The 19,775-nt window shown below is 33.5% G+C and overlaps 1 protein-coding gene across 1 annotated transcript in view; it reads left to right on the top strand.

Annotated features, from left to right (window-relative positions):
- Positions 1–3,982: 3,982 nt before the first annotated feature.
- The window catches only part of LOC105420519 (cold-regulated protein), a 32,967-nt gene continuing 17,174 nt past the window's right edge, over positions 3,983–19,775 (top strand). The window contains exons 1-2 of the mRNA XM_088855358.1: positions 3,983–4,009; positions 4,292–4,344. Of these exons, the coding sequence (XP_088711484.1) occupies positions 3,983–4,009; positions 4,292–4,344 (80 nt within the window). The remainder of the gene's footprint in view (positions 4,010–4,291; positions 4,345–19,775) is intronic.

Here is a 19,775-nt window from a genome sequence, read left to right as displayed (position 1 = left end):
AATACATGGGACTCGATTCAAGATTGAAAAAAACAGGACGGTTTTCCGAGATCTTTAATAGCTCTGAACCCAAATCAAGGTTATTCAACCTTTCATATTCGAGGTTGATATAAATGAAGTAAGCGACCAAAAGGTTCCTTTAGCTCCTCCCTACCCATTGATCTAAACAAAAGCTCCTGGTTATATGCAGCCTTGAGGAAATTCGGTCCTGTTTTGTGTTTGTTTCTCTCCAGTTGAATAATATTTGTTGGAGTCGTATCTCTCTTTCACACAAACACATTTGGTGCAAATAAGAGCATCTGTACGATTTGTTCCTACAGATATAATCATATAACTAATCCTACTCCTTTCCTATTTCTTTCTTTTTGTTAGTAAACCGATGCTGGGGCAAGTCCATATGCGGTGTTCTTCTTTTACATCTTTGTTTCTTTTTAGCATCCTTACTTTTGCATGTCTATTTTTTGATCTTTCCAAACAATTCTTTCATGAAAATTATTGTTGTTAGGCACTAGAGATTCTCTCTAAAAAATTATGCTATTTTCAAAGACTTAAAACATGTCAGCACACAACATTGTGATGCAAAGGCCCATCCTTTCAATTTGTTCCTCTTACCATCTTAACTTGGCCACAATTACGCATTTTTGTCAATAATATACTTCTTTCAATCGCATTAAATTGCGTCTTTAATTCTTTTGCATAGAAAATATTACATATTTATGGAGTAAAATATGTATTTTCTTCAATCACTGTAGGAGGGGATCATGCTTAATACAATTTTTTGTGCATGAAACTCATGATTAAAGACTGTAAAGCAGAGCTTTATATAATTAAAATGTTTGGGTCGCAAATTTGTTAAGAAACGAACGGAAGTCGACCCCAAACTCAAGCACAATCACATGCATTGCTCTTAGAGTCAATTCAGCCCATGAAACTAGTTTGTTTATCAAACACACGAAAACCATGTTCATTGTATTTTGCTCTTCTGGACTCAAACTTCCGAAGGTTGGTATGAAAAACCACTAAATTGTAACATATATGCCAATTTTTTATTAATTAAAAATTTTATAATCCTAAAAAAGCTAAGTAAACCGTATCCACAGATTTGGCAAAATCTTTAATTTGATCAATAGAGGCTATTAGATAAAGAAAACGTTTATATAAGAGTGAGGCCCCTAAACAATCAAATTAGGGTGTGCTTCAAAAATTCACTACAAGAGGTTGTTTCGATACTAAAAAATAATCCACAAAGCGATCATCTCGACCTCAACTTGTATGGACATGACAAAAAATTGATTTCCAGTCTTGGAAATAATGCATCTTGTAATGCAATTTCTGGACCGTCAATTCTCAAGATTTTTATAGATCTGCACTATTTTTGAAGCTTTAAATTTTATAGTTAAATATAAAAATAAATTTTCAGACCATCACAAAGATTTCCAGTGCTGAAACAACATCGTTCGAAACTATTTGAAGGCGCGCCGAACTTTGATTGTTTGGGGCCTCAGCCTTATGGAAACAACACCCATTAGAAAATATATCTCTTTTTTGAAAATTTAAATCTTCCATTTGAACAATAGATGGGAAAAGGTGGTTGCCTAGAGAGAGGTCATGTGGCTCCTATGGGCCTAATCTTGAGTCAGGAACCACTAGCCATTGTTTCTTTCTTGTGAAAAGAGGTGCAGTGCTTTTAGGAAGAGAAAAAGGAAATAAAAGATGCAGCTTGCCAACATGGAGGAAGATTCTTGCTTTGTGCCAAAAGAAAGATGCAGCTTTGCTTTCATCCTTTTATAAAGGTTGGAATTCTAACTTTGAGTGTCTTCTTTTTCTCTGTTAGTTACACACTGTTAGTTGAACATGGGGATGCATATTAAAAGAATCTGATTGTAGGGGGTTCAAAAAAATATTTTTATGCCAATAGTGGAACCCTTGTGGGATTTCCAGCAAATGCCTGCTTCACATTATATATGTACAAGCCATTTGGACCATTCATTGGCTTCCAAAGAGCAGGCATTAAAAAAATGGATCGGCGACACCGAATACTCTCGCAATACGATTTTAGATCGGTTTGGCAGATCGGCGATCTTGTCTACTAAACCGGTCATTAAAAATTTTAAATAGTTAGAAAAATAAAAAATAAAAATGGGGGACCGGTTAGAACCGGCCATGTCATTGGGGCAACAGACCGGTTCTTGATATTTCGTGGGAACCAGTTTGTCCCTGATAATTCCCGATCCGAATTGGAATCTTTGTTAAACCTTGTTAGCAATAAAAAATTTAAATAGATACGAAATCCAAACACTAACCTAGTGAACAAACTCAATATTAAGCCCTACAACTAGCATAAGTATACACAACAATAATGCTGGAGGCTCCACTACTAGTTGTGAAAGATGGAGGGTGGAGATTGAGTGACGTTCTCAATGATGGACACTCTCGAGGAGGCTTATGGCACGTTTGGCTCGCATGAAAATGTTTTTTAAAAACTATTTTTACATGAAAAAATACTCTCATGTGGTCAAGTGCAATATTCCTACACTTACCACATGGGAGAATTATTTTATGTGAAAATATTTTTAAAAAAATATTTTCTAGATAATATTTTCATGCACACCAAATGTGCCATTAAATCTTTTTTGTTATTCACTTGAAACGAATAGCAGATGACCATGAGGTGTACCAGATAACTTACATGCCTCTAAACCATACTTAGCAAGCCGAAGGATAATAAAATACCGGCAAACCATAATATCGGCAACAAACCGATTTTATTTTAAAAAGTCGGAGAAAAAATCGGGTCTAAAAAACAGATTGCCAAAAAATAAGATAAGTTATAGAAACATGAATATTTTGGATTTGGTTAAAAAAAATTAGTGAAAAAATCGGATATTTAATGATGATAAAGTATTGGATTATGATTTGCTGCTATTGTATAGATATGCTATAGCCACGAAACAATAATTTTAGAGCCTTGCTAGTGTCTTTAGAATAATACTTAACAATTTTTTGCTGAAACTTTAAATAAATCCAGCAACAATGCTTACTTTATTGTCATATCACAAAACATATCGCAGATCTATAGCGAGCACAAAATGAAACAACAACAATAATTCTAAACACAAGAACTAATTAGTAAATAACAATAAATGTGAATTAAGGTATAGGATTATTTCTCAAAAACAAAAAAAAAAAACACAGAAAGCACCCTTAATATAGGATTGGAGCTAATTTAAAAAAACGTAAAGACCCAAATATATAAAATAGTGGTTCATCCAAAATGCTATGTTATATACACCAATAAAATACAAAAACAAAAAATAAAAAATAAAATTAATCAAACTTCTTTATGCATAAAAAAAACCAAAATGCTCAAGAAAATTTTAATCTCGCACTAAATTGCTACCTAAATCTTTAGTATCATTGAATCTCGCTCTTGCTCTTTACAAGGATGCTATGGGTTTAAATAAAAAAAAAAGTAGAATTTTCATTAGGTTGCTCTTCTTCTAATTTTACCTATTATTTTAAGATATATGATTGTTTTATTTTTTTTTTGAGAAATATATTTCTTATATTTTTTGTCCACTTTTTTTAAGATAAGTCATTGGTGAAATTTTTGATGGAATTTTTTATTAAATCAAGAATCTTAATTTACTCCCATTATTAATGTATTTATCTTTAAATCAAAATTCAATAATATTAAGTTAATGAAGAAATAAAAGTTATAGGGAAGAAGTTTTTTTGAAAAAAGATAAAATACGGGTTTAAATCGGTTCCATTAAAAAGTCATGATTTTTTAAAAAATCGGAATTTTAAACGAATTTAAAACAATCGAATTTTTTTTTAAAAAATCATGTTTTAATCAGGGACTTGCTAACTATGCTCTAAACCATGCCATGGCTTTCACTGTACTTTGAATTTGATTTTATCTCTTGGCAATGCCTCAGATATGAGACGCTGACCAAGACTAACATGCTTAAAGGGCGCAATGGGCTGGGTGGCTACTCCCGCCCAGGTTGGCCCAGCCCTAAAACTAGGGCCTTGGCCACTGAAATGTGGCCTGAAGGCCGGGCCCTAGGGCTAATTGGCCAGCACAAGATCGATTTTTTCCTTAATTTTTTCTCTATTTTCCTTGTAAGTGTTTTAGGCCTAGCCTGGCATGGGCCAAGGCCGCCTTGACATATCGGATCCAAGCTGATACTGCATTTCCTGCTGTCGCATATGTTCATCAATCCTTTTTTAGTCCAACACTTTTATGTGATGGTTGTTGAGCACTCTTTGTAATTTGGTATTTTAGATAGGGGTGGGCTCAATTGCAGGACCCATCAGGTTGATTACTGGGCCAATTAGGTCAGTTTGGGTCCATTTGTGTTGGACTCACCCTGGGTTGGGTCTAGGTCTGGTTTAGCCTAGACCATCCTAGATTAAGTCTAGTTCGGGTAGGGTTCAACATGACATAAGAATCTGATTCAATCCAATGTCCAATTAACCTGGACCAAACTCGGCCTGGGTCTCACCTGTATTGGGTTAGATCGATCCATGAAAACATATTTGTTTAAAAAAATCTTCGATTTTTTTGAAATCAGTAAAGAACTTTGAGATTTTCAAAAGATCTTAAAAAAAATGACCTTTTGCAATGGAAACGATATAAATCCGCCTTTTATCATTTTTCAAAAAACTTATAAAAAAAACTTCTTCTCTATAATTCTATCTTTTCATTTGCTTAATATCTTTGAATTTTTGTTTAGAGATAAAAATATTAAAAGTGCAAGTAAGTTAATAATATTGATGTAACAAAAAATTTCATAAAATATTGTTCTTAATATGTGCCTAAAAAAAAGTGTATCATATTATTAAAAAAGTAATCCATCAAAACTACCATATATCAACAATAGTTAGAGCTAGAGGAAGAATTAACTCAATGAATTTTTTAATTTTTTTTCCCTCTAAATAAAGAGCATTATTATAAATAACCAGAGAGAGATTACGTGACAACTAAAGATTTAGGCAACTAGGAATTTAGGGTGAACTTCAATTGGATTTACTTATGTATTGTGTTGCTTTCTTTCTGCATATAGAATTTTTATTAATTGTACCCGTTTACTTTTTATTTTATTTTATTGTATACAACATAGCAATTTGGATAGACCACAATTTTATATTAGCTTTGGTTAGGCTAAACCACTTGTGATGTAGATCCTTAAACTGCTCAATATTTTTAGACATTTAGATACCTTTATCCGTATAGTAACTTTTTGTTTAAGGGTATTTTAAGTAAGGGTGTGGTTTGTATAGAGCCTAGGCTCTAAACAATCAAATTAAAGCCTACCTTCAAATAGTGTCGAAAAATATAGTTTTAATATTGGAAATCTTTGTAATATCCTTAAAATATATTTTCATCTTTATTTACAAAGTTTAAAGTTTCAAAAATAGTGTAGATCCAACATGTCTAGGAAAACTTGGAAATCTTGAAGATTGACGGTGCAAAAATACATTATAAAATACACTATTTCCAAAACTTGAAATCTATTTTTTTCTCATGTCCATTCATCTTGATGTCGAGATGATAAATTTGATGATATTTGGATATCAAAACAACCTTTTCTAGTGAAATTTTTTATGTAGGATCTAATTTGATTGTTTAGAGCCTCAGCTCTATATAAACTTTTCCCTTCAAGTAAATAGTCAAGGGTAAACTAGAAATTATTAAATAGTGGATAATGACATCATCCATATGGTGTGTGACATCACCCACAACATACATTAATTTTTTTTAACTACTAATGGAATGCCACTATTTTTTTTATAAAAATATTCATTCTACCTTTCTAAATTACAAAAAATGCTCATACTTGAAAAATTTTGTATGACAATTTAAGGTTAATTTAGTATCAAAAAATGTTGAGCACTCAAAAGGTCTACACCACCAAGTGGGTTTTTATGTTCTAGTTAAGTGCAACCATATATTTAAGTTTTTTTTTCTTCTTAGATCTATACTATTTTTAAAGTTTTAATTTCTATAATTAGAGACAAAAATATATTTTAACTGCAAATATTATAATTGGGTGTGGTTTGTATAAAGTGAGACTCTAAACAGTCAAAGTAAAATGCACCTTCGAATAGTGTCAGAAACATATAGTTTCATTACTGGAAATCTTTGTGATGGTAGGAACATTTATTTTCATATCTAATTATAAAATCTAAAGCTTAAAAAATAGTGCAAATCGAGAAGATCTACGAACACTTGAAAATCTTGAAAATCAATGGTCTAAAATGGATTACAAGATGCACTATTTCCAAAATTTGAAATTCATTTTTTATCATGTCCATGAATCTTGAGGTCGAGATGATCAATTTGAGGATTTTTAAGTATCGTAACAACCTCTTCTAGAGAAGTTTTTGAGGTGCGCCTTTATTTGATTGTTTTGAGCCCCACGCTAATATAAACTTTCTTTATACAAGTCGTCGCCTCATTGGAAAAATGGTCCCACGAACTACACTTATTGGACAAGGTTTCTATGAGTCTTAGGACTCACATGTAGATATGCGGTCCCACTTTTTCATCTATTTTTTAGATAGAATTTGGACTTTTTTTTTTCCTTTAAATATGTATAGTCTCTAAAGATCATTACTATGTAAAAAAAAAAAAAATACAAACAAAAATTTAAAAGCAAAAAGCATAATTATTTGAAAGAACCGTTAGATTTTATTTATTTAGGAGGAACCACAACTTTACATCCATTTTAGAGATGGTTGTTGTTTCTATAGGGTTGAAACCTTCGACAATCCAATTAAGGCGCACCTCTAAATTTTACTATAGCATGCAATTTTGTTGTAAAAAATTCATAGGATTATCTAAAAATCTATTTTCATATCTAATTATAAAATTTTAAACTCAAAAAATGATTAAAATCAAGTGGATCTATAAACATACAAAAATCTTGAAAATGGACGGTTTAGATAATGTGTTGCAAGATGTATTATTTCTAGAACTCAATTTTTTTTTTCTTCATATTCATACATCTCGATGTTCGGATGATCAATTGAAATATTTTTCAACATTAAAACAACCTTTTCCGATAGATTTTTAAGATGCATTTGTAATTCTACATTTTAACCTTGCAACCTCATATAAACGTTTTCCTAAATGTTTGATACATTGGGGACACAAATGTAGAAATGAATCCCCTAACTCATAGACTACGTTTTCGATACTATGTGTTTTGTGGCTTGACTCTCACATGGGTGGGGTCCACATTTGCTTGAAAGCCCATATCCTCCCATGTGATACTTTGACGACCATTTCATCCAAACCCAACTACGATGGTTCATTGAATCATTTGTTTGTTTCCATTATTATCATGAGGGAAATTAGTTTTTGACATAAACAAATGATTCTGCACACCAGTATTTGGAATCTCCAATCTCCAAGCAAATAGCGAATTCCAATGACTCACGGAACTTCGTGAGGCTCAGTTTGTTTGAAAAACCGGCCGGGTCAACTCGGACACGGTCAAGTTACTTGGGCTCAGGCAATGGCCGAGCCGAAATTGTCCCAATAGGAGGTCCTACTCGGAGATCTTAAAAGAATTTAAAAAATAAGAAATCAATTTGTAACAAATTTTTTTAAAATATTTTCTATCATTTTAGAGAAGATTGAAATTATTTTAGCATTGAATACTTAATTTTAGTTTTTCAAATTTATTTTTGAAATTGTCAAAAATTCCCATGTTCACAAAAGGATTTTTCAAAATCTATTTTTTTGCTAGTTTTTTAATCATATTAAGATGTGTTTTGTTTAATTTTATTTTAAATACATTTTTCCTAATATTTTGGATTTTTTTAATTTTTTAACATCTTTTGGTTGCCGGTGCTACTCGAGCCAAGTTTTTTTTTTTTTTGCGACAATGTTACTACGATTTCATTAATTTATAATAGAGCACATTACAAAATCACAACAATTATTAAAAATCTAAAGACTCCGAAATAATCAAACCACCCAATTGAACACCTCGCTTTGCTAAGTCTGCGGTCTCATTAGCCTCAGCCGAGTTATTCGAAGTGGGGCCATATATTCGGCTCGAGCATGGGCCGAGTACTAGGCCCAAGTCGTGATTTTAACCCGGTGAGGCTTCAAATATTTAAACGAGAATCGAGGTCTGCAACCATTCATACCACATTGCTTCTGGACTAAAAAGTTCTAGACTACAATGTAGCGAAATCAACTAGAAAATTTGTTTAAATGGACTATACTAAAATACATCGTTTTCGTTAATGAAATTCACCCCTATGACTCTGAGTACAGTTTCCAACTTGACGATTTCTTATTCAATATTTACCGGTGTTTTTATACTGGGCTTAGGCCTCGGTCTGGGCCCGGGCCTGACTCAAGTAACTCGACCGAGTAGTGTACAACACAAATATGGTTAATAAACAAAATGTAAAAAGTGAAATGAAAAATATAATTTTTAGAAGGTCATCAAAGTTTAAAAAAGTACATAAAAAATGGATTGTCAACAAATTTGATTTATTCTTTGAAATATTGAGAGAATTTAAAAAAAAAAAAATAGAGCAATTTGATCATAAATGATCAAAAAGTACACTACTATTCAATTAAGGGTGTGGTTTGTATAGAGTATAGAGCCAAGGCTCTAAACAATTAAAGTAAAGCACACCTTGAAATAGTGTTGAGAAATGTAGCTTCAATAATGAAAATCTTTGTGAGAGCTTTAATATATATATATTTTCACTTTTAATTATAAAATTTAAAGCTTCAAAAACTTGAAAATTTTGAAACTTGACTGTCCAAAAATATATTGCAAGATGCACTATTTCCAAAACTTAAAATCAAATTTTTTCAAATGAACATTTTGAAGTGGGTTCTAATTCGATTGTTTAGAGCCTGGGTACTATATAAACATCTTCTTTCATTTAATCAAGACTTTTAATAAAAAATTAAACCTTTTTAATCGTTTTAAACTAGGGCTGGTTTGGTCCTCGGAGCTAGCATCAGCCATAGGCCGACCCGGAATTGGCTGAATCCTAAACCCTCACTATTTACACACCGTTGGTCTAAGGCATATGCTGCATTGGCAGGGGATCTATCGTATCTGTGCCTCGATGAAAATTGGAAACCTTTGAACTTTAGGGCCATTAAAGAAGATTTTAGATGAACTATTTTCTCGGGGGTAAGGCTTGCAACGGCCGAGCCAGCCCTGGGCCGGAGCGTGTCCGAAAGTCCAAGCCTGGCCTGGCCCTATAAGGAGAGCTGTGGCCAGGTCAAAAGAAAATGAAGAAATAATAAAAAGAAAACATGAGACACAAGGAGGCCAGAGATGGGCTGAACGGGGCCAGCACTCGCCCTAGCCCTAACCCCACCCTCGGGCCAAAGTTTGTGGCGCAGCCCCTACTTTTTTTAGGATTGGGACCAACCTGGCCAGCTCGCCCGGCCTACTCAGGGGTTAGAAAGTATGTTCATACCTATATCTAATATATATAAATATATAAGAAGTCATTTTCCCAAAAAAAAAAAAAAAAAATGCGGCTTGATCGATGTTAAAAAGCCAGTGCAGCGCCTTTGCATATATGTAAACAAACATTGGAAAGCATGTTAAAAATGGACAAGGAGGGGTTTCCCATGCTCTAAAAACATTGGAAACTGCTAGTTTCATTGAAATCTCCTTGGAAAGGTCCCAACCGGGACAAAGATGCCCTTGGGCTCTGCTTGTTTTTGGTGAGGAAAATTATGGGGTTCTTCAGGAAATCTATGAGATACGTCCACTCCATTTAGTTAGTACAAAGAATATGGACATGGAGTCTTTTCCACATCTGTTCTAAAACAGTCAGACTGAAGACTAGCCGGGCCAGCAATGGCCCTAGCCAGGCTCTAATCCCTGTAGGGCCGGCCCTAGCTTGACCAGGCACTAGTTAAGGCAAAGAGGTTATGGCTCAGAGCCACCCCTAATCTTGTTTGGCCCGGGCCTAGCCTAATATACTAAAAAAAAGAAATTGGGAAAAAGGTAAAGAAAATTCTGTCAGACAGGCTTAGGCCCGGCCAGCATCGTTGTGCCATGGGCCTAGTCCGGCCTTAGGCCATGATGGCTCAGCCTGGGCAGGCCCTCGGGCCACATTTCATGGCTAGGCCCTAATGTTTTAGGTCCAGGCTATGGCGCATGACCAATCGCTGTTTTAGGTCCCGGCCGCGGCGCAACATCAACTGTTTAATAATTTCCAGCTAAATTATAAGGGCTTGCCAAATGAGGGATTAATTCCCAACATTAACTGTTGTAAGTGAAATAGGGAAGCTGCAGATTTACTGCATATATTGCCTTCAGCCAACTGAGCCCTAAAATTAAGGACAATATGGAATAATTGCTACGTTTCTTTTTTAATTCTTTTTTCTATTTCTCTTAAAATTTTCTAAGAGGTTTTAAAGGTCGTAGAAATCTTTAAAATTTCCCAGGGGTGACCTTATGAGAGCATTTACATTTGATACAAAAAAGTAAGAAATTCCTATATACAATCCTAGGCTGGCTCAAATTCGTTCAGGACTTGGAGCGCAATAATTATAAACATCCAACCACCCGATTTTAAATCTAATAGTTCTCTAATCCACCCATGTTTAACTTTCCCACCTGGAGACGATCTACGCCATCCATCCGCATACATACCATGCTCTCTGGACTAGATTGCTTTAGTTTTTCTTAATGGCTTTAAAACTTGAAGTAATTGCAATTAGAGAATGCTGAGCATCAAAAGTAATAAATCATTTTTCTATTAAGGGAAACAAATATTTTTGTTTTTGGGTAATTCAATGGGGGAATATAAGCTCCTATCCTATTTTTTGAGATAGATTGGGGAATTAGCTTTTCTGAAGGTGTCAATAAGTGGTGTCAGTAGGATTGAAAACCGCTACGACCCAACCCCTTTCCCAAGAACTAAAATTTGTTCTTCCTACTCCTGTGTGCCCTTTCCAATGGTAGTATATCCGGTGGGCCAAAAGCAAATGGGTAGACAATGGAGGTGGGGACTTTATTCCTTCTCACCCACTCCATGACCAACTGGTTGTTCGTTTTGTCTCACATCGCATCATCAAAAGAAAAGGTGCAACTTTCCAACAGAGGGAAGGTTCGTCTAAAAGTATTGCATCAATGGTCCCATTTTTTAAGGAAATTTCCAAGATACATGAATAATTTCATAAAATTAGTGTTAGTAATAGCATTGTGAAAATATAATTTATATAGGATTTTCTCAATTAATCGAAAAAAAGCTTTGACGATAATAATAGGGTTTTTATGTCTCAGCACATATCTATTCTATTATTCATGTCTGCTTAAATCGATCTTAGAAATAGATTTTAGATCCAAGATTTCAAACGTCTATAATCTCAATGACAATGATCACGAATTTGGAAAAAAATGAATTATAAGTATAGAAAATAATTTATTTTGAACGTTTTTTTTTCAAAAATGTTCATTTCAATTCTTCGAAGATAAACAAATGTTCATTTCAATTTTAAAAAGCTTTGAAAACTAGAGTACATACATGAATCGGAGCTGACTCACCAAAAGATTTTCCCTTTTATATAAATTAGAATTTTAACCTTAGAAAGGTGCTAGTGTTTCCTCCATCACATTCAGAGGTGGACAAAGATTCAGTGGTCCCGTAAACTTGGGACTTTATTCATCTTAGAATTTTATCATTTTTTCCCAAAGCTGATGATATTAACTTGAAAAATGCAAAAAAAAAAATGGAGCTGAGAAAGTGCTTCCAGTCGCATTCTCTTATAGGGTATTTTTGAAAGACGGAAGAGGAGCCTACCACAAAAAGTGGAAGCCTCGGCTTCCAAAAAGTGCAATTTTAAATAGAGGTGTGGAAGGCCGCGCTCCCATATTTTGGCTTCCACACCCTGCAATTAGGAGGCCGAGTAGCCTTGCCTGGTACTAAAAATTAGAACCTGGGCTACAAAATGTGGCCCGAGGCCTAAAGGTGGGGCAAGCCAGAGCCATCCCAATTCAGCCTTGGCCTGCCTTTTTGTTATTTATATCTTTCTTCCTTTTTTTTTTTTTTATTTTCCTCGTATGTCCTGACCCTAATAGTGCTAGGGCCAAACTAGACCTGGGCTGTCTCTATGGGGATTAGGGCCACGACTAGTCCTGCCCATTGCCAACCCTACCCATAACAATCATGGAGGCTTGATTGCTGGAACTTGAGTCTCCCAGTCCCAAAACTTCCACCAAATAAATACGCCCTTAAAGATCAACGTGAAAGCTTCCATTTGAAATGTTGTTATAGTAGTGTGTTAAGGGCTTCAAATCAATATTTATTTTTTCTTCCTTAAATTGTATTCAAAGCTAATCACACATGACCAATTTTTTTTCAGATTGACAATTCATGTGTATTTTTTACGCGAGGTTGCCACCATGCTCTCCTAGAAGCAACCACACCTAAACTAAAGACGCGTTTCAAACACCTTGGTCACAGTCTAAGCAACTACAACCGCACATCACAAAAACCATCTTGAAGATGGATCGGGGAACCAAGATTGCGCAAACCCGTCCTCTTGACCCTTATAACAAGGAAGTGTATAACGAGACCACTTATTTTTGATACAAGAAGGTCAGAATCATCGTCTTTAGATTTGAAATCAAATAGTCAAGGATGTATAATTGATTAAGGGCAAATTAAAAAATAAAACTTTTCGAATGTTATGAGACATTTTTATGTATTAGATTTCACATTTATTAGACAAAAGTGATGCTGACCTCCTTATATATAATAATAATAATAATAATCTAATAGTATACAATAGCTTATGGAACTAAAGAATAAGTAGTGCAATTTGGAACACATTTTCCTAGATTTATAAAATGTTTCATAATCAACTATATTTTGGAATGAAATCTTGAGGTGTCCTTTTAATTTTTAACATGAATCCTAGGGCTTATGCTGACCGCGCCGTTTATGCCTAGTTCTAATCTTATAGCTGCGGTGTCCAAAAACTAAGATTTGAAATTTCTGTTTTTCCTCTCTCCTCTCTTATGCAGCATATCTCTCTCTTGCTAAAATATTTCCTCTCTCTCTCATGGACATTCGGTTGCCCCCCCTAACAGCCATTCTAGTCTTTCTTTTACAGCTTTCTTATGCTAGTCTCTCTTTTCACAACTTTCTTATGCTCACACACAGTTAGGGGGTGGACCCGACCCGAATAATATGGATATATGTGGGCATGTAGAAATGTTGTTTATATGTTTATTTTTTAGAAAAAATGCTCTATTTACAAAATATGAGATAGAAGTGTCAAAAATTTATTGAGTACAATGATAAATTACTCCATAGAGTACCTTAACATACATGGGATATAACATCATCTACATGGAGTATTAAATGCGACTAGTGTGGTCCATATAAGTGATGCCATACCCCATATCTCAGTTGCACAAGGTACTTTTCATTTCCATTGACAGCTTCAAAAACCACTAACTAATAATTTTAAAAATGGATAGGGGCCTGTCAACCCCATTGAATTACCAAAAAAAAAACAAAAAAAAGTCTCATTTTTACTTTATACAGTCGGCCGATTCTTTTGGGTCAAAAATTTAAAATGGCAATTAACAAAAATAAAAGCTAGACGGAAACCCCTGGTTAGGTTGGAAAAACCTGTTCAGTGATTAACTAACATAATTACCAAAGTGAATCATTTACTGGATCCATATCCATGTGAATCCAATCTGAATCATCGATTTTTAAGACCCTAAACTTTGCATTTCTAAGTCTAGTACTTTTAAGTGCCGGACAGCGAGACGAGTTTTATCATCAAGATTTTAGTTGAGCACTTAAACCAAGAAAATGTTGGCAAAAATAATAAAATGAAAACCTTATTCTCATGATTAATACATGGATAAGATTTGGAAATTTTCCAATGTGGATGCTCCAAGAGCTATGTGCTTGTGTCAAAGGAATAGGCTGACTAACCTTTATATGAAACTTTGAAAAGCTGAAATCATTTTCTAGTATACAGAAACAGTAAAATTTATCTTACTTTTCAAGTCCTTTGATATTTAGCCCGCACTTTCTCGGCAACGTTACGTTCCGTCATGACGTGGACCCAATATGGCACTATCCTTAAATTTCATTTCTCCAAACAGGTCCTAAAGTGGCAAAGGCCAAGCAGCCTTTATCACATAAAAGAAAGGTAAATATGTCAAAATAGGAATCGACTGTGTGAAAAGTGCAGTTATGAGCATGTGATCTAATATTTGTATAGTGATATTTTCAATAGACAAGAAGACCGGGAAGGTTGTTTTCCATGTGGGGTAGGTCTGGTATGCATCCTCATGAGTATAGTTTACTTCTGTCCCCTTGGCGAGAAGACTTACTATGAGGATTTTATTTTTCAGAGGAATTTCGAATTTTTTCACTCTGAAATCTTGGGAACCACTTAAGGCTTACTAGATGATTATTCTCAACAAAAAAATGAAATTTGAGTTTTCTAACACTTGGATATCACTGTCAAAAAATTGGATGGTCTCTATTCAATCTCGAGACTTACATTTTTTTCAAGTGCACAGAGGGTACAATTAGAAAATATTTTTTATTGAGGTTAATCTATGGGTTGAAAATGCTACATCCTTAAAATTTGGGATTCTAAAATTAATTCTAGGTCAGGTTTTACTCAAGGGAGTAAATGGACAATATAGTCTACATGGAGTAGAATACCTTTTGGCTTCCATGTGATACTCGGATTCATCTCTCAGAAATTGTTGGGGTCCAAGTTATATTTATTGACGAGATTGTATATAATGAGCTTATTTGCCTCTTGTACGAGGAGATCGCAATTATTTAGGACTATCCTATGTGAAATCTTATAGCTCATGAGAACATGTCTTTTGAATTTTGAGTTTGGTGAATAGCATAGATGCAGCCATCCAATTTTACATTTAATAGTCAAGATTAATTGTGATCATTTTATACCAAAAATAAATGATCTCCTCATATACTTTTCTTTTTTCATATTAGCATTAGCATCATTTTCATTTACCAATGGGATTGTATATAATGAGACCGTTTATTTTTGATACAACAAAGTCACAATTATTTACAACTTTTCGATATGAAATTTGATAACTTGGTTGTGTCACAAAGTTCGAAAAATTATTTTTTGAAGTTTGAGCTTGGTCAATAAAATAAAGGAAAAGTTTATATAGAGCCGAGGCACTAAACAATCAAATTGGAACCTATTACAAAAATTTCACTAGAACAGTTTGTTTTGACGTCCAAATAACCTCAAATTGAACATCTCGACATCATGATGCATGTACATGAGAAAAGAATAGATTCAAGTTTTGGAAATAATATATTTTGTAAAGCATTTTTGGACTGTCAATTTTCAAGATTTTCAATTTTTCATAGATCTGTCAAACTACACTATTTTTTGAAGCTTTAAAATTTATAAATAAAAGTAAAAATATATTTTAAGGCTACCATGAATATTTCTAGTATTGAAACCACATTTCTTGACACTATTTGAAGGTAGACTCTAATTTGATTGTTTAGAACCTAGGCTTTATACAAACCCTATCTATAAAATATTAAAATACTTCCATCTAATTTATCATCTATTGATCAAGATTAATTGTGTCTATATCAAAGATAAATAGTTTCATTGTATACTTTTCCTTTACCCATTAGAAGGGGATGGAAGGAAAAAAAAAATACACGACTTTTGTTGGAGAAACATACAAAAATAAGAAACGTGTCCATGCCATTTGCGTAGGTGGTTGAAGCTGGTAATAAAGAAATCAATGTTCGATAAAAATTTGTACCAAAACAAATGAAAAAAAGCATATGATACGATCGTGCCTTTTGCATAAGCACTAATGGTTGATGAAAAAAAGCATATGATACGATCGTGCCTTTTGCATAAGCACTAATGGTTTAAAAGACGGATCGGTACCCCGGATCGGGCATTGTAAAAACTCATTTGGATCGGTAAATCGTCGATTCGAATTGAGAATCGACCAACTCGGTCAGATTAAGCTTTAAAAAAAATTATTAAAATTTATTATAAATGTTATCTTTGAATAATCCAATATAAAATGAGGGTATTACATTGTTAACTTTTTTTTTTTTCATCAATTTGTGAATATTGAGATGTTCTTTCCATGTATAAACTTATGTTAATTATTAAATTTATATCACACAAAAGAAAAATTATAGAATTATTATGGACAAAGTATATAATCATACATAGACTACAATAAAGAATAGACTAAATTGAAGAAAAAAAAAGTGCCCGATAAAATGGCAGAAAGCTCTAATCCGTTAAAAAAACCCAAATTATTACAACCTAACTAACTATAATCCAAAATTATTACAACCTCACTAACTATAATATTATATACTGAAATTAAAATTATTGGTTTATATTTTATAATTATTTTATTATAAAAATAATAACAAATCCAAAATATTTTATAATATCATCAAATTTAAAATGTATTATTGACAACTGTAAGAAAAATAATATATTACATGATTTATAATGCAAAAATTAATAAATAAAATAAAAAATTTGGTTATCAATATAAAAATTATTAGAATGTGTACCAATTTTCAATTTTCAAAATAACACTTTAATTTTTCAAAATTTTTAGTTTTTAGATTTCGAGAATAAATTTAGTAAAAGAGATTGTTAGTAGAAAGAGAGAGATTTCAAATGGAATAAACTTTTTTTTTTTTTTTTTACAACTTTTATTTTCTGCATTTTTTTTTTTAATAATTTTATTTTCTGCCTTTTTAAAAAAAAAACAAAAATTAAATAAAAGTACAAGTTGGCTAGGATTCGAACCTCAAACATCAAAGAGGTAAGTAGGAGTGATTACCATAAAGCCACATTCTATAAAATTTTCATATTAATAATACTTATTTAACTGTCTTAATTTAATACACTGTTTGTGAGAATTATCACACATCGAAAAATGAGAGTTATATTTATATATGTAAATGGCTTTGTCACATACATCTAAACGCATGCGTGAAAGCATGCGGCATCGAGGGTGGTTTAAAGATTTGCCGCCATGTGTTGCCAACATAGATGAAAGTTTACCCCATGTCGCCGCATATTATCAAAAACGATTTTTAAATCACTGATGAGCACTTAGTTGTTTAGAGGCGTCCCTTTAAATAATTGAACTTGAAGTTTCAAAAAGAGTTGATCAAATTTCGTGACACCTAAGGTGTCGATTTTTATATCTTACGGCTAAGGGTGTAGATGATTTTCTTGTGCCAAATAAATATGGTCTTATGTCCCAAAATAAACAATGAAGTCTAAGACATGCTAACTCCACTCGAAATCTCATCTAGAAAACACTTTGGGCATGAAAAAGGTGTACGATGGTTCGAATTGATTGTGGAATTTGTAGCTTAAAATGGTACAAATCTTGTGGATTTATAAATAATTGAAAATGAACAGTCTAGATATTATAATATAGTGCATATTATTGTTTGGGCGTTAAATCTTTTCATTTTTTTTCACAATCACAAGGGTCAAAGCTGAGATGTTCCATTTGAAGGTCTTTCAAAACTATAAATTTTACCTGAGTTATGAAGTGAGGTTTTATTTGTTTTGATAGGTCGTGGTTGAGTGGGCCCACATCTCTGCCATTTTTTAGTTTGAAATTATACATTGTATTTATTTATTTATTTATTTTTATTTTTTTTTACGTTTATAGGTAGTAGTGTACTAGCAAATTTTGAAACTGTTAGTAATTTTTTGAAAGGGGTTAGCATTGATATTAACTGTTGTTTTCATGCTCATCTCTCTTCTTCTCAATCCCTTGAAAAATATTGAAAATATCTTCCATCAATTTTCTACCCTCTCTTTCCAAGAGGGAAGAACATGAATTAAATATCTAAACAGCCCAAAGACAATTTTTAAAAAAGCAAACCGAAATTCCTTCTTGCTAAAACAAGATTTCAAGGAATTTCTTTTCTTGGTGAATAAGAATTCATGGAATTCAGCTAGAAATAAGTAATACGATTCTTGCATGAACAAAATTCAAAATGGAAATTGGAAACATAGAATGGATCGTCCTACTTTGCATCAATTACAGCTCCTTATGACAATAAAAACAAAGACAAGTGAACATAAAAAAGAAAAAGGAGATTGATGAACCTTTCTTGTCCAATTACCACCAATTCAAGATGCCGGAAACCACCACCACCACAAATTCCGACCATCAAAACAAACCCAATTCCAGCAAAATTATTCAGAGCGAATACACGAAGTTTACCGTTAAACTAACACCAGATCAGAATTAGAAGTAGAGGCCCTCATCTTATATAAGAAAGAAAGGAATTCCTAAAACCCCATCTCTTGAATTCACCACCGAGCCAAAGCTAACACAACGGAAACCAACACCACCCCAAATTCCGGCCACCGAAAAACCAAATTCCGGCCAACACCACTGGGCATAACAATCGGGTAAATATTTCCTGGTGGTCCAGGAAAGTAATTGTAAGATGGAGGAGTAGGAGGAGGAGGACAATAGATTTTGGATGGACTTTTAGGAGGAGGAGGAGGAGGAGGCATATTGCAAGGGTTATTACATGAAGTGCAGGCGGTGCAATCCGTTGCATCGAGTTTTTTAGGAGACGACGAAGTGGCCGGAATTAGAATGAAGAATACGAAGATTAAGGGAAGGAGGTTTTCCCGGCTAGTTGAGGTCATTTTCCGGTAGGTATTTGGCCGGAACACTGCAATTGGGGCAGAGGGGGAGCGCTTGAGTGTCTTGGAGCGAAATGGTGGCTGGCGCCATTTAAGGTGGGGCATTTTGTGAAGGCGAGTTGTATAGGCCTGGGATTTCTATTAATACCGGATAGGTCCATTCTCTTCTCTTGTATGCTCATTTATGAGCGGCTTTATAAAAGTTTGGGATTGTACAGTGGAGATCACAATTACTTATAACCATCGGATGTAAAATTTGATAGCTTGGATATATTACAAATGTCAAGAAGTTTTTTTGAACTTTGAGTTTGGTAAATGAAATAAAAGTTGCGACCCAATTTTACTTCTAACGGTCAAGATTACTTGTGATCATCTTGTACAAAAAGTAAATGGTCCCACTATATACTTTCTCTAAAAGTTTTTAGTTATCTAAGTTCTATTTTCATATGAGAGAATTTAGGTGTAACACTAATAGACGACAAGATGAAAGAGAGTGGATTTAGGTGGGCCGATTATGTGTAGCATTGACCGAGGACCACACTTGTTAGGATGTACGAGTTAGTTCAAAAGGGCAAGAGGTAAGCTCAAAAAGATGTTGGAAGTAGTCTGAAAATATATGAAGACTTATAGCCTCACTGAGGATATGACCTTTAATAGAGCAGAGTAACAGACTAAGATTCATGTAGTCGACCTAATTAATAGGGAAAAAGTTATGATTCTTCTTAAAATTGAGTTTTTTCTCTCATAATGAATACTTACATGTTTGATATGCCTAGATTGTGTAAAAAAATTCCCTTATTTGATTAGATGTGAGAGGTTTTTTACACCAATTCATCTCAATACATCCTTTCACACTAATTGACACCCAATTATTGTGAAAAGAATCCCCCACTCAATTATACGAAAGAGTTTTTTAAGGTGAAAATACTTCCACGTACCAAACAAACATACCCTGATCACTTAAAAAATGTAAAGTAGTTTTGTATTTGGACTGTGGGTTCGTAGAGAATTTGACGTATGTGGAATTTTTATAATAATAGCTTGTTTTTGCCAA

The sequence above is a fragment of the Amborella trichopoda genome, chromosome 13, assembly GCF_054954075.1.
Source record: "Amborella trichopoda isolate Santa Cruz 75 chromosome 13, AtrichopodaSantaCruz75HAP2 v2.0, whole genome shotgun sequence".
Lineage (NCBI taxonomy): Eukaryota > Viridiplantae > Streptophyta > Magnoliopsida > Amborellales > Amborellaceae > Amborella > Amborella trichopoda.
This window is presented reverse-complemented; position numbering and strand designations above follow the sequence as displayed.